The sequence below is a fragment of the Bubalus kerabau genome, chromosome 9 (genome assembly GCF_029407905.1).
Source record: "Bubalus kerabau isolate K-KA32 ecotype Philippines breed swamp buffalo chromosome 9, PCC_UOA_SB_1v2, whole genome shotgun sequence".
Lineage (NCBI taxonomy): Eukaryota > Metazoa > Chordata > Mammalia > Artiodactyla > Bovidae > Bubalus > Bubalus kerabau.
In genome coordinates, this window is record NC_073632.1 from 97,737,620 (window position 1) to 97,752,179 (window position 14,560).

Here is a 14,560-nt window from a genome sequence, read left to right on the forward strand (position 1 = left end):
TCTTGGTGCATGTAAGGGGGCAGGAGAAACATGGGAAATCTCTCTCCTTTCCTCTCAATTTTGTTATAAACCTAAAACTGCTCTGAAAAATAAAGTCTTAAGAAAAGTACTGTTGGTCACTCACATTTTTTTTCAGTCATATCAACATGAAGGTCACTGACAGTGATATTTCTCGGTTTGAACAACCAAATGCATGGTGCATATGCATGCATGCCAAGTCACCTCAGTCAGGCCTGACTCTTTGCAACCCTGTGGACTGTAGCTTGCCAGGCTCCTCTGTCCATGGGATTCTGCATGAAAGAATACTGGACTGGTTTGCCATTTCCTACTCTAGGGGATCTTTCCAACCCAGGAATCGAACCCACGTCTCTTATGTCTCCTGCATTGGCAGGCAGGTTCTTTACCACTAGTCCCACCTGGGAAGCCCACATGCTTTATATGAGCCAAGGTTAAAAAGAAGGAATGTGAGAAAGAAAATGTTCTGCACAAAACAGTATGATCTGGTACAAGGATACTAAGTTACTTGCATTTAACTTAGCAAATGTAATAAATTAATACATATTTTAATAAATATAATAAAATAATAAGTGACTTCTATGTGCCACACTGTTCATTTTAAAACTCAAAATAATTTCATTGAAGTCAGTAGCATTACATTTACAGGGCCTGAGAGGATAACAAAGTCCATGATTGCAGAGCTGATAGACTGGTCTCTTCTGCGTGACACCAAAACTCTATAAACAATTTCCAGTTAGAGCTCAAAACCAAGTATCTTTTCATTTCCAGTTAGTAACATAACAGGTGATTTCTATGATATGATTTTAAACAAATATTTAAATAGAAAATATACTTAACTTTTTAAAAAATTGTAGTCTTTTCCTGCATGCCCCACTTAGTTATTTAATTCATTATCTTTTAAAATATAAAAAGCATCTAGGAACCTACAACTAAAGCCAAGTCAGGACCCAGAAATTAAGAACGAATGCCAGATCCCTCAACATAACCCTTCATCTCATCCTCCTGCCTTCCTACACCATGGCGACTATCTCATATTTGCATCAGTTTTAACACAATTGACCTGCCATTAACTAACACACTGATCCTCCCTACCAGGCTACAAGCTCTTTGAAGGCACCAACCATACCTCATTTATCTTTGTTCTCCTTAGAGGGCAAAAGGCAGTGCTTTATCCATAATAGCGACTCCAGATATGTTAGCTGGACAGTCAATAGATAATGCTAAACCCACTTACACACAAGTTCTACTATAAATATATGATTGATGCTTAACAAAGTCATCTGATGGACACAGGTGATGATCCCAATTTCCTAAGAATGCCCACTGTGTACTTTTAAGTGGCTTTTTAGACTCTTCTTGAATGCAGAGTGTTAAGGAGTCTTTAAAAGCACTATACAGAAGATTAACAAAATAAATAAGAAATAAATTTCTCTGCAGTCCTTAAGCTTTATTCATATTGCTTCTACTATTTAAAATTTTTCAATGGTAATTTTTCACATTCTTTAAGAAAACCTGAGTATAAAATTAAATTTAGTATTCCTATCTTTATGTGTGATTAAAGACATATAATCATGGATCCATTCAAAGAGTAAATGTTCTACAAATAATAATTAAGTGATGTAGAGAAATCCAAGGATACTAATTCCAAAAAATTTAAATTTCCTAGTACCTGAAATAAAATCACAGATAAGAGAGTCACAGTAGGTTATTAAAAGAAACTAAGATATTGAGATTTTTCTCTTACATTGAGATGCTGATGATAAGAGAATATTAAGGTATTTGGCTGCATTTCCCAGAAGATCATGGTCAAAGCCAGAGTCCTAGGCTATCTGAATCATGATGTTAAGTATAGTGTTCTTAATAGAGCTCTACGTATGAGATAATTATAGAGTTCCTGAATTCTGCTAACACTCCTGAGCGAAATGCTTTTGTTCACATTCTCCTTTTGAAAGCTCTACAAGAATGCCTCAGATACTCAGCCCCTTAAATGATGCTTTTCATCTTAATGTGATCCTGGATCAAAATGCCCACATGTACAAAATTTAAATAATGATCACCAAGTTATATTTATAATTTCAGAGTAATTTCCTTCTATGCAATTCAGAATTTTGAAGGGCTTAATAAAAATAAATAATGAAAGGGACTTCCCTGGAAGTCCAGTGGTTAAGACACCACGCTTCCACTGCAGGGGATATGGATCTGATCCCTAGTCTGGGATCTAAAATCCTGCATGCTGCATGGCACAGCCAAATTAATTAATTAATTAATTAATTTTGTTTTTGTTCAGTCACTAAGTCATGTCCGACTCTTTGCGACCCCATGACCTGCAGCATGCCAGGCTCCCCTGTCCCTCACTATCATCTCCTAGAGTTTGCTCAGACTCATGTCCGTTGAGTCAGGGGTGCCATCCAACCATCTCATCCTCTGTTGTCCCCTTCTACTCTTGCTCTCAATTTTTCCCAACAACAGGGTCTTTTCCAGTGATTCGGCTCTTTGCATCAGGTGGCCAAAGCATTGGAGCTTCAGCTTCTGCAACAGTTCTTCCAATGAATATTCAGGGTTGATTTCCTTTAGGATTGACTGGTTTGATCTCCTTGCAGTCCAAGGGACTCTCAAGAGTCTTCTCTAGCAGCACAGTTTGAAAGCATCAATTGTTCAGTGCTCAGCCTTCTTTACTGTCCAACTCTCATACCCATACATGAAAAACTATAGCTTTGACTAGATGGACCTTTGTGGTCAAAGCGATGTGTCTGCTTTTTAACACACTGTCAAGGTTTGTCACAGCTATTGTTCCAAGAAACAAGCGACTTTTTAATTTCATGGCTGCAGTCACTGTCTGCAGTGATTTTAGAGTCCAAGAAAAGGAAACGTGACACTGTTTCCACATTTTCCCCATCTATCTGCCATGAAGTGATAGGACTGGATGCCATGATCTTTTTTTGAATGTTGAAATTTAAACCAGAAACTGTATTTCTATGTCCCAGTTTCCTCTGTGTTAAATAAGAATGCTCAGATTCTTTCTGAAATTGCTTCTAGCTTCAAGATTCTAAAATTCTTACCATGGCACTTACAAGGGCACTTAAACAGAAGTAGAATTATTATGTCAAAATGTATACTTTCTCTAGATTCATTTAGCTTGGTAGGTAATGCCCATCAAGGTTTCTGTATACTGTTGGCCAAGTAGAGTGGCACAATTATAATGACACTTTGAATGAGACACTTCTTAAATCTTGTTTGAATTATAATGAAGTTTCCTTCATATAAGTAAATAGGTTAATTCAGGAGGACACATAAATATGGCTAGTTACACCTGACCATCAAGGAGGTAAATGTTTCAGTTCAATGACTCTCACATCCTAATGCTAATCCAGTTTATTTAGCTCATGCATACATCTGTTGATTGCAAATTGGATTGTCACATGTGTCTTGTTTGATTTCTCCCAAAGCGGAGCCTGAGATAAGAACATGGGTGCATGCATTGACTAGGGAGATGATCCCAGGTAGCAAGAGTGAGGACGCATGGAGAGTGAGAGAAGGAAGGAATAAAAATTAATTAACAATCATCTATAATAGTTCAGTGTGCTGTTGAGGGTCTCCTCAGTGGGCAACTGGGGCTCAGCTCTGCTGCAGATCCAATGGAGCATGCCCTGATGTGTGAAATAAGCCTTGAAATTGTCCCTCCTACAAATGGCAGGCTGGAGTTTTTATTCACAGACTCCCATCCCCTTTGAAACCATTAACTTTCCCACACTTCAGGGTTGCCTTGTGCAATCTGTGGCTTTGATAAAAGCCCTGGGGGCAGAAATTCAGACAGGTGTTGTCAGAGCTTGAGTTGAGATGCTGATGGAGGGTGTGGGTTGTGTCCACCTCTGCCGTGGCTAGATCAGAGGTGAGCTGAGATGGCTCACCAGAAGCCTCTGCTGTAATATGAATGCAAGTAGATAATGACTTACACAAAAATCATCAGTTTGTATTTTTCAACAAACAACTATCTTACATTTATAAAAGCTATGTTGAAGACTCCTACATGAAATTAACTGGAAATTTATGACCAGGCAAAAACACTTTAAAAACCTCAATTATCCAAGAAACAATGATCCAGCAGCTCTTTGTCAAGATGCAACAGATTAAGAAAAAATGAGTACATCTAATTTTGGACACTATGTCTAGCGTGTTATACAATATTCTGAAGATTATTTCCTGAGCTCCTTTTAAAAATTATGGGAAATGTCACATAAATAATTTATGTTTGCAAACTACTTCTCTACTATTCCAAAATGGAAAAAAAAAAAAACCATAAGCCAGAAAGAACTAAATATTTTATTATTTTAGTAATGCAGAAAAAGACACTTTATAGGTCAGTGGCAATTTGTTTTTCACTTTGCTAGTTCTGCTGAACATAAAATCAAATGGTTCTGAACACGCTGTTCCCATTACAAACGACTGATGATGGAGAATGGCCACCAATGGATGAAAAATGCCATGCTGCTTTCAAGCTTAATTTTCAATACTATGGAAACAACTGGACCAACAATCCTTTCCAAATGGAAAGTAAGCACTTAAAATGTGTTAGATATTAATTTCCAACTTATCTTCCTGGATACCGCACAGATGCAGCAGTTAACCTCTTTACCTTTAAAGAGTTAAGCTCTTTACCTTTACTTGTAAGTTGCTACTACTATACATAATGTTTTAAAGCTACTACAGGTATCCGGGTACAAAAAAGAAAAATTATTCCTTGCTCCCAGAAGTGACCGATAGACTAGTGTTTCCTATGTATTACCAACTACAAAAGAGAAAAACTTTTACATGGGTAGCACCCTTTACACTCCCCAATCTACACTCCCCAAATTCCAAATGGGAATACTTTGACAAATCTGGTCACAGAAAACATCCTTACCAGTTTCTGCCCAGACAGGACTTCCAGCAGAGCAAGTAGCTTCACACCATCTTTCATGTCTTCAAAAAGATCATCTACCACCATTGGGGGTTTCCGCTATAAAATTTAAAAAATGAGTTAATGCAAAAAATGCGTCTCTCCCTCTCTGGCAGACATTTGGTACTCACTGCGGTGAAATCTGGTGAAAAGTGTCTAAATGTCAAAGTCCTTTATTAAGGATGTGATTGGCAATCAATTTTGATAGATGCAAAGAGAAAAATGACCTTTTGGAGATAAACTTAACATTCAAAAAACCTCCTGTTTGGGTTTTTACGTACACACCAATGTTGTTTAGAAAGGGAGTATTTTTTAAAATTTTCTTCCTTTCATTCTTTATTTATTTTTGACTGCTCCGGAGCTTGGTTGCTGCTCCATGGATTTTTTCTAGTTATGGCGAGCGGGGGCTACTCTGGTTCTGGTGCTGGCTTCTAACGATGGTGGCTTCTCTTGCTGCAGAGCAGGGCTCTAGGGTACTCGGGCTTCAGCAGTTGTGGCCCATGGGCTTAGCTGCTCTGCACCACATGGAATCTTCCAACACCAGGGATCAGACCTGTCTCCCCTGCATTGGCAGGTGGATTCTTAACCACTAGACCACCATGGGAAGTCCATAGAGAGGGAGTGTTGACAAGAGAGAGATGGTGTGGGATACAGGAGGGAAAGAGGGTGCTATTAACATAAAAGATAAGAGAGGGGTTAAAACAGGATGTAAGCAGGGAACAGGAGGTACCCCAGATAAACTGGAGCAACCTCCTTACCTGAGTGAGCATACTGCTGGACTGAGGCAGGTGCCAAGTTTCTATGAACATTCTCTCCAAGGTAACCTTGTTAGCTCAGGGACCTGCTGGGGGGACACTGTTAGCTTAGCCAGGGTGGCAGATTGACTCTCCTGTGGGTTAGCTGGACACAACAGTTCTGTTTCACAAGCTGGCAAATCCTGCAAACCCTCTCTCACTGTGTGGCATTGAACCCAAATGATCGTAAGCTCAAGAGTACAGGCTGATCAGGGCAAATCTACACCACTACTGGAAAAATAAGCCCATACTTAATTCACAGGGAATTTTTATTATTTTACAAAGGTTATCGTAATACCTGGGCTTCCCTGATGGCTCAGATGGTAAAGAATCTGCCTGCAATGCAGGAAACCTAGGTTTGATCCCCGAGTCAAGAAGATCTCCTGAAGGAGGGCATGGCAACTCATTCCAGTATTCTTGCCTGGAGAATCTTATGGACAGAGGAGTCTGAAGGGCTTCAGTCCACAGGGTCGCAAAGAGTTGGACACAACTGAAGTGATTTAGCACACACACATATACTAGAGTTTATGAAATCTTGGATTAAGGTATCTTTTGGCTCAGAAGGAAGCAAAAAAGTGATGCTTAAAGTTGATGGTCAACAGAAGTTAGGTGACCTCAGATTTCTCACAAAAGATGAATTTCAAAGAAGTCTATAGCAGATTCATGCTCTGTAATTTTCTAATTCTCCCTGATCGTGTTAAAAGCCTAATGCTGTATACCTGACTTTCAATTGTCTTTCTTTATTTTCTAGAAAGAAAGTTTTTTTCAGAGATATTTAATCACCAAATGTTTTATTGAAACATGATTTTTTCTCTACCCACTGATAATGGCACATTTATATTTCTCTTATGACTGCATGAATTACTGGCTCTGAATGGCACAATTCTAATTTTAAATGCATTTTTCTGTTTATAAAATGAATAGCTGAATACATTATGTTCTCATGCTGTGAAATACATGTTCAAAAATAACAGAGTTTTCATTGTCAAGCTTTGTCTTTTAAGTTCCACTATTCACACTGCTTACTATTTATACAGCAAAAACGTAATAGTGACTTTATATGCTAAGCATTTAAATAAAATTATTAGGAATAAAATGAGCCTTTCTTAATGAAAAATATTCAATATGATAACAGTCAAAATTGTGGAGTTGGTGATGGACAGGGAAGCCTGGTATGCTGCGGTTCATGGGGTCGCAAAGAGTTGGACACTACTGAGTGACTGAACTGAACTGAACTGATATATCATCATTAAAAATATGGACTATTTGTCTTTTAAAATGTCCATCTGTGTCCTAATAATAACAGTGAAATAATGAGGGGAAAAGTTAATAAACACATGATACATTCTGCAAGCAAATACGAATGGGGGTTTTCATATATTGTGTTAACTGCAAACATATTTTAAAAATTAAACAAGGCAGGGAATTTTCATGAAATAATAAAGATTCCACGAAATTGGACACCAAAAATAAAAGATAAATTGCATCCATCCTTTATGCCTTTAAGCATACACAGGTGGTGGCTTAGGCAGTAATGCATCTACCTGCAATGCGGGAGACCTGGCTTCAATCCCTGGATTGGGAAGATCCCCTGGAGAAGGAAATAGAAACCCACCCCAGTACTCTTGCCTAGAAAATTACATGGATGGAGGAGCCTGGTAGGCTACAGTCCATTGGGTCGCAAAGAGTCAGACACGACTGAGCGACTTCACTTTCTGTTACTTTGAAGAACATTTCCTTTTTTTGCCATGTCACGAGACATGGAAGATCTTAGTTCCCCAACCAGGATTTGAACTCGGGCCCCTGTAGTGGATGTGCGGAGTCCTAACCACTGAACCCCCAGGGAAGTCCCTGAAGAACACTTGGTCTTCACCCCACCTCTGCCGCTCATTTGTGTTCTCCTGCATCCCTACCCGTCCTCCACGTGCTCCCTGCCCCTTTCTCCACTCCTAGAAGCGGCCTCCAGACCAGACTGACCTCTGAACAATCAGTGACCCCTCATCCCACCGCACTGGGCCTTCTTGGCTCCAGCAATGGTGGTCGAGGCCTTGCTGGCCTCTCCTTGAGCGGCTTCTCCCCAAGCCCTTTTGATCAGCCCGCCTGGTTCACAGGCCTCTTCTACTCCTCTCTTGCTCTCCTTTCTTCCTGACTGTGGCCATTCACCAAACCCAGTGCCAACTCCTCTGTTGTTTAAAAAATTGTCTGGACAGACATGATTCTTGAATCCTTCTTTCCAGGTAAGTGTTCTCTACTAAACACTGTCGAACACAAGGCAGGCACTCAACAAATATTGCTGGCTGACTGAATGAATGAATGAACAAAGTTTTCTTAAAAAAATGATCTTTGCCCTATGCCCATACTAATGGTTCTCAAAATGAGGTGCATATATGATGAGTAAAGACAAATTATCTCCAGGTTCTTGGCAATCCAAGACTACAATGCAATGCATAGAAGCATCTTGTTTCTGAGTGTTTTATTCACAGTAGGAACTCATTAAAAACTTGTTGAAGAAATGAATGAAGTTTCTAGCCTGCGCATGGGGGAAAAAAAAAAAAAACAGCAGGTGGTTTTTATCGCAAGAACATAGATACCTAGAATACTCTCACTTTCGTACTTTCCCATTTAGCAAATTCCTGGTCAGTTATATGACACAGTCAGTCTTACATTATCTTTTCCAGTTTTCCAACTGGAATTAAATCACTTCTTTTGTGTTAATGCATGGTTCAGATTATAATAATCATACTGCATTACAGTTAGTTATTCACAAGTCCGTGTCCTCAGGAATTCAGATCATGGACTTCTGGAGGACAAGGAAGTTGAATATATGTTTATACACTTAATACCAAGAACAGTGCCTCGCCCATAGACAGATATCTCAACAGAGATATGTGATGCTTATCTGCAAGTTACCTTGTGGAATCTTGGAGAGAGAACAATATGAAGCAAAATAAGGACATGAAGCAAAATTTTCTTTTTTTATAGGAAGCATGAGTCGCTTCTGAAAATTTTTTCACCAATATCTTCTTACACAAAGTAAAGAGATGCAGTCTGATGACTATTAGCAGACTAATTAGAAACTGGACAAAATATTTTTCTTTAAAATAAAAATGTTTATGTTATTTATAATATTCAATTATTATATTTTCAATACACAGAATTATAGAACCTAGTATGTAATAAATTCTTGACTTAATACCTCAACCAGCAAAAGAGGAAACAAACAAACCTTTGACTGCAAAGAGCTCACAAAAATGAATCCCAGAAAATGATCTCCATATTTCTACAACTTCTATCCAATTTTACATAATGTACATGCTGTGTAAGATCACTTTATTTATCAAAAGACGTTACCAAAGATTATACTAGAATAAGAAGTCCTAGCAATTATTGGACAAGTTTTGCTCCCCCGTTTTGTATGAAGTACCATTTATCTATAGCGAATGGTCAACTAGAGGGGACCCTTACTATCGTGACAATAGTGCATTTACTTTTTGAAACAATTTTTTAATAGAAAACCTCTCATCTAAAATGCCTCTCTTGTCATATAGATAAGTGTTCACAGTATCAATCTATTTCTTTGTAGGATTCAGGTCATGGTGCTAGAGGCCAAAAAGAAGAGATAGAAATGAGGGTAATTCACTGGAGCCTGACTTAATGGAAAATAGAGATAATGTGGTTTGTTCCGACGGCTTGACAATGTACAGTTTCAAGCACTAGACAGAAATCTACCAGGCACATTTTAAGACCATAGCTATCTATTTTTTATTAAGATAAAATTACAATAAGCTCTTAGTTTTGTATAGTGTTTGGAAATACTATACTCTTTGCTCTGGAAATCACATTTAGGTATTCCACAGATACTCATGATGAATCTGAGATTCATGATGAATCTCAAAGAATGGAATGTACTGACTGAGGGGAGAGGGAGATGGAGGAAACAAGAAAAGATAAAGAGGTACTTGGCTTCTGTGGCTACTCCCTTCTAGAAGCTCTCCTCAAACTAGGCTTAAGCCCTAAGTTTTGGCTGTCAGAGGACTGTCTAAAGTCTCTGAAACTCAGGGAAAAGGCACATCCTGGCTGTGCCCTCGGTAGTTAACTCATGAGTGGAACAGACCTCACAGAGTATTTTTCTCTAATTTTTTCCTCCTCCTCCTTTATTTTTGTGGCCCCTTTAATGTCATACAATGAGATCTATTCCTTTACTCTTAGAACTTAAAGAAAGGAAACCAAATATTTCTCCTTCAACTTTATGAGATCTGAGAAAACACAGGGATCTTTGGCATAACTTTTACTGAGCATTCCTATATTGGGGAAAAATAATCTACTCTCTGTCACTGTGTATATGAGAATAACTTGTGATCGTTTACTAGTCTATAAGTGTTGCTGCTGCTGCTGCTGTCTCGTCAGTCGTGTCCGACTCTGTGCGACCCCATAGACGGCAGCCCACCAGGCTCCCCCGTCCCTGGGATTCTCCAGGCAAGAACACTGGAGTGGGTTGCCATTGCCTTCTCCAATGCATGAAAGTGGAAAGTGAAAGTGAAGTCGCTCAGTCGTGTCCGACTCATAGCAACCCCATGGACTGCAGCCTACCAGGCTCCTCCATCCATGGGACTCTCCAGGCAAGAGTACTGGAGTGGGGTGCCATTGCCTTCTAGTACACGTTTAATCCTTATCGACCATTACTTTCATATTTTCACTCATATAGGAAGATCATATTTGCTATGCCACATGCTGATTTTATGTCCCTAGAAAATTGCCTTGGGTTCGATCCCTGGGTTGGGAAGATCCCCTGGAGAAGGGAAAGGCTACCCATTCCAGTATTCTGGCCTGGAGAATTCCATGTATTGCACAGTCCATGCGGTTGCAGAGTCAGACATGACTGAGCGACTTTCACTTTCAGAAAGTTGCAATACTGAAGAGAAAAAGGAATATGAGAATAATTTTGAGGAAAAAAGGCATAACTACTTGTTATGAAATGAAAATTTACGGAATTCTCACATTTTTAAAACTATATAGAAATCATAATTGCCATCGTGACGGGTGTGAGGTGATATTTCATCATGGTTTTGATTGGCATTTCCTTGATTAACGATCTTGAGCATTTTGTCACGTGCTTGCTGGCAATGTGTATGTCTTCTTTGGGAAACATCTATTCAGATCCTCTGCCCATTTTTCAATCATGTTGTTTTTTGGATATTGAGTTTTAGGAGTTCTTTGTATATTTTGGATATTAACCCCGTCTCAGATATGTCATTTTCAAGTATCTTCTCCCACTCAGTAGTTGATCTTTTCATTTTGTTGATCATTTCCTTCACTATACAAAAGATTTTTAGTTTGATATTTAACTTATATGCAGAGTACATCATGAAAAACGCTGGGCTGGAAGAAACACAATCTGGAATCAAGATTGCCGGGAGAAATATCAATAACCTCAGATATGCAGATGACACCACCCTTATGGCAGAAAATGAAGAGGAACTAAAAAGCCTCTTGATGAAAGTGAAAGAGGAGAGTGAAAAAGTTGGCTTCAAGCTCAACATTCAGAAAACGAAGATCATGGCATCCAGTCCCATCACTTCATGGCAAATAGATGGGGAAACAGTGGAAACAGTGTCAGATTTTATTTTTTTGGGCTCCAAAATCACTGCAGATGGTGACTGCAGCCATGAAATGAAAAGACACTTATTCCTTGGAAAGAAAGTTATGACCAACCTAGACAGCATATTCAAAAGCAGAGACATTACTTTGCCAACAAAGGTCTGGCTAGTCAAGGCTATTGTTTTTCCTGTGGTCATGTATGGATGTGAGAGTTGGACTGTGAAGAAGGCTGAGCGCTGAAGAATTGATGCTTTTGAACTGTGGTGTTGGAGAAGACTCTTGAGAGTCCCTTGGACTGCAAGGAGATCCAACCAGTCCATTCTGAAGGAGATCAGCCCTGGGATTTCTTTGGAAGGAATGATGCTAAAGCTGAAACTCCAGTACCTTGGCCACCTCATGCGAAGAGTTGACTCATTGGAAAAGACCCTAATGCTGGGAGGGATTGGGGGCAGGAGGAGAAGGGGACGACAGAGGATGACATGGCTGGATGGCATCACTGACTCGATGGACGTGAGTCTGGGTGAACTCCAGGAGTTGGTGATGGACAGGGAGGCCTGGCGTGCTGAGATTCATGGGGTCACAAAGAGTCGGACATGACTGAGTGACTGAACTGAACTGAACTGAACTGATAGTCCAATTTGTTTATTTTTGCTTTTGTCTCCCTTGTCCAAGAAGACATAGCAAAAAAAAAAAACCTACTAAGAATGATGTCAGTGAGTGGATTGCCTATGTTTTCTTCTAGAAATCTTATGATTTCAAGTTTTACATTTAGGCTTTTAATCCATTTTGGATTTATTTTCATGTATGACATGAGAAAGTAGTCCAATTTGATTTTGTTGCACGTAGCTGTCGTTTTCTCAAAACTATTTATTGAAGTAGCTGTCATTCTTCCATTGTATATCCTTACCTCCTTTATCATAGTTTAATTTCCTATAGAAATGTGCATTCATTTATGGGCTCTGTGTGTGTGTATGTGTTCAATTTCTAGGTCATGTCCAACTCTTGCAGCCTCCCCTGTCCTTCACTATCTCCCAGAGTTTGCTCAAATTCATGGGCTGTCTATTCTGTTCTATTAATCTATGTGTGTGTGTTTGTGCCAGTACCATACTGTTTTGATTACTGTAGAAGGCAATGGCACCCCACTCCAGTACTCTTGCCTGGAGAGTCCCATGGATGGAGGAGCCTGGTAGGCTGCAGTCCATGGGGTTGCTATGAGTCGGACACAACTGAGCGACTTCACTTTCACTTTTCACTGTCATGCATTGGAGAAGGCAATGGCAACCCACTCCAGTGTTCTTGCCTGGAGAATCCCAGGGACGGCGGAGCCTGATGGGCTGCCATCTATGGGGTCACACAGAGTCGGACACAACTGAAGCGACTTAGCAGCAGCAGCAGCAGCAGCAGCAGCTTTGCAGTATAGTTTGAAATTAGAGAGCATGATGCCTCCAGTTTTGTTCTTTCTCAGGATTGTTTGGACTATTCAGAGTCTTTTGTCTTTCAATATACATCTTAGAATTATTTATTCTAGTTTGTGCCCATCAAGAGATGAATTAAGATATGGTAAATATACAATGGAATATTACTCAGCCATAAAAAATAATGATTTTTTTTTCCCATTAGGACAACATGGATGGATCCAGAGAGTATTATGTTGAGTGAAATAAATCAGATAGAGAAAGACAGATACTGTATGATTTCACTTATAAGTGAAATCTAAAAAAGAACAAAAACAAATGAACAAACATAACAAAACAGAAACAGATTCATAGATATACAGAACAAACAGGTGGCTGCAAGAGGGAAGGGGGTTTTTGGAAGGAGAAAAATAGGTGAGGGAGCATAAGAGGTACAAACTTCTATTTACAAAATAAATGAGTCATAGGTGTGAAATGTACAGTGTGAGGAAAATAGTCAATAACTGTATAATGTCTTTTTATGGTAACAATAACTAGATTATTGCAGTGACCATTTTGAAATGTATAGAAATACTGAGGCATATGTGTATACATATACATTGGAATAGACACAAATCAGCCCCACTCACACCATGTCCCCCTGTGACCATGTCTGTGCATTTAATAATATAAAACTTATAGCATTTTACTTTAAACTCCTAAATACATATCTCAGGCTTTAAAATTTGTGATTTATACATATCTAGCAATACCAATAAAACTGAACTGGAAAAGACCTAAACGAAAAGTCTGGAGCACAGATAATGCTTCACTCCAGTTGAAACACACATGCTGCTGGGCACGATCAGGCTTGCTGACCATGATGTGTAATGACGGCCTGAGATATTCCCCAGATGGCCTTCTGTGCAGTATATAAAGATGTCTGAAAGCAAAGGCTGGATCTCAAGGTGTATTCTGTGTACCTCAACACTTCTGTTTACACAAAGGCTTCTCACTTCGGCAGCGAGTGAGATGAAATCACTCCTGCCTCTGGTTTACATGAGTTCCAGGTGGGAGCTATATAACAGGCTGAGAAACAGGGCATGGGGAGACATCCCATCCCAGGACCAGTTGAGCATGTTCACGTGCTCTGCCGGTTATCTGATGGGCAGGGACAATAAACTCAACAACAGGAACAGAGAGGAGAGTGGGAAGGGAAGTGAGGTTGACCTGCAGATATGGAGCAAGTTACCCCCCAATGGTTGGCAAGGAGCCCACCACACAAAACTGTCTAAAAATGCAGAAACAGCTGGACTAGATGAGTAAAACTGTGATTACAACCACTGACAGGAGCCAGAGAAAATTAATTCAACATCTAAAAGGTTCTGTCATCTTATTCAGAAAATCTAATTAGACATTACCAATATCTCCAGAAACAAAGTGAAGTAATTAAAAAAAATGTTATGCATAATCTGTTTATCCTTCTCTCCCTTTTAACAGTACTATTGTGATTATTTTCCACCTCTGTTTGGCAAAAATGAGAAGATAGTTCCCATTCTTTACTGCTTCCTATGACAGATAGCATAAATATTTCCATTTCCTTAATTATTTAATTCGATTTGGAATAAATATCCCAAAGGCAGTAACTTTGCCCTCCAGCTCAACTTTAAATCTGCTTGAAAAACTGCTCTTAACAACTTTCACATGTAATCTTTCTTTTTCATTATATAGTTTAAAAGAAGCATACTCCTCAAGTTATTTGTTTTATTCAGGATGAAGCTGGAGTTATCCTTTACCCATCTCTGTTCATACTCCACAGC

The 14,560-nt window shown here is 39.3% G+C and overlaps 1 protein-coding gene across 14 annotated transcripts in view; it reads right to left on the reverse strand.

Moving 5' to 3' along the window:
- SYNE1 (spectrin repeat containing nuclear envelope protein 1) overlaps positions 1–14,560 on the reverse strand; it is a 495,794-nt gene that overhangs the window by 380,276 nt on the left and 100,958 nt on the right. For 13 of the 14 annotated variants that reach the window (XM_055536003.1, XM_055535999.1, XM_055535996.1 and 10 more), the window contains exon 4: positions 4,919–5,014. The exons of the other annotated variant lie outside the window; for it this stretch is intronic. In XM_055536003.1, coding sequence (XP_055391978.1) covers positions 4,919–5,014 — 96 coding nt within the window. The remainder of the gene's footprint in view (positions 1–4,918; positions 5,015–14,560) is intronic. 14 annotated transcript variants of the gene reach the window in all.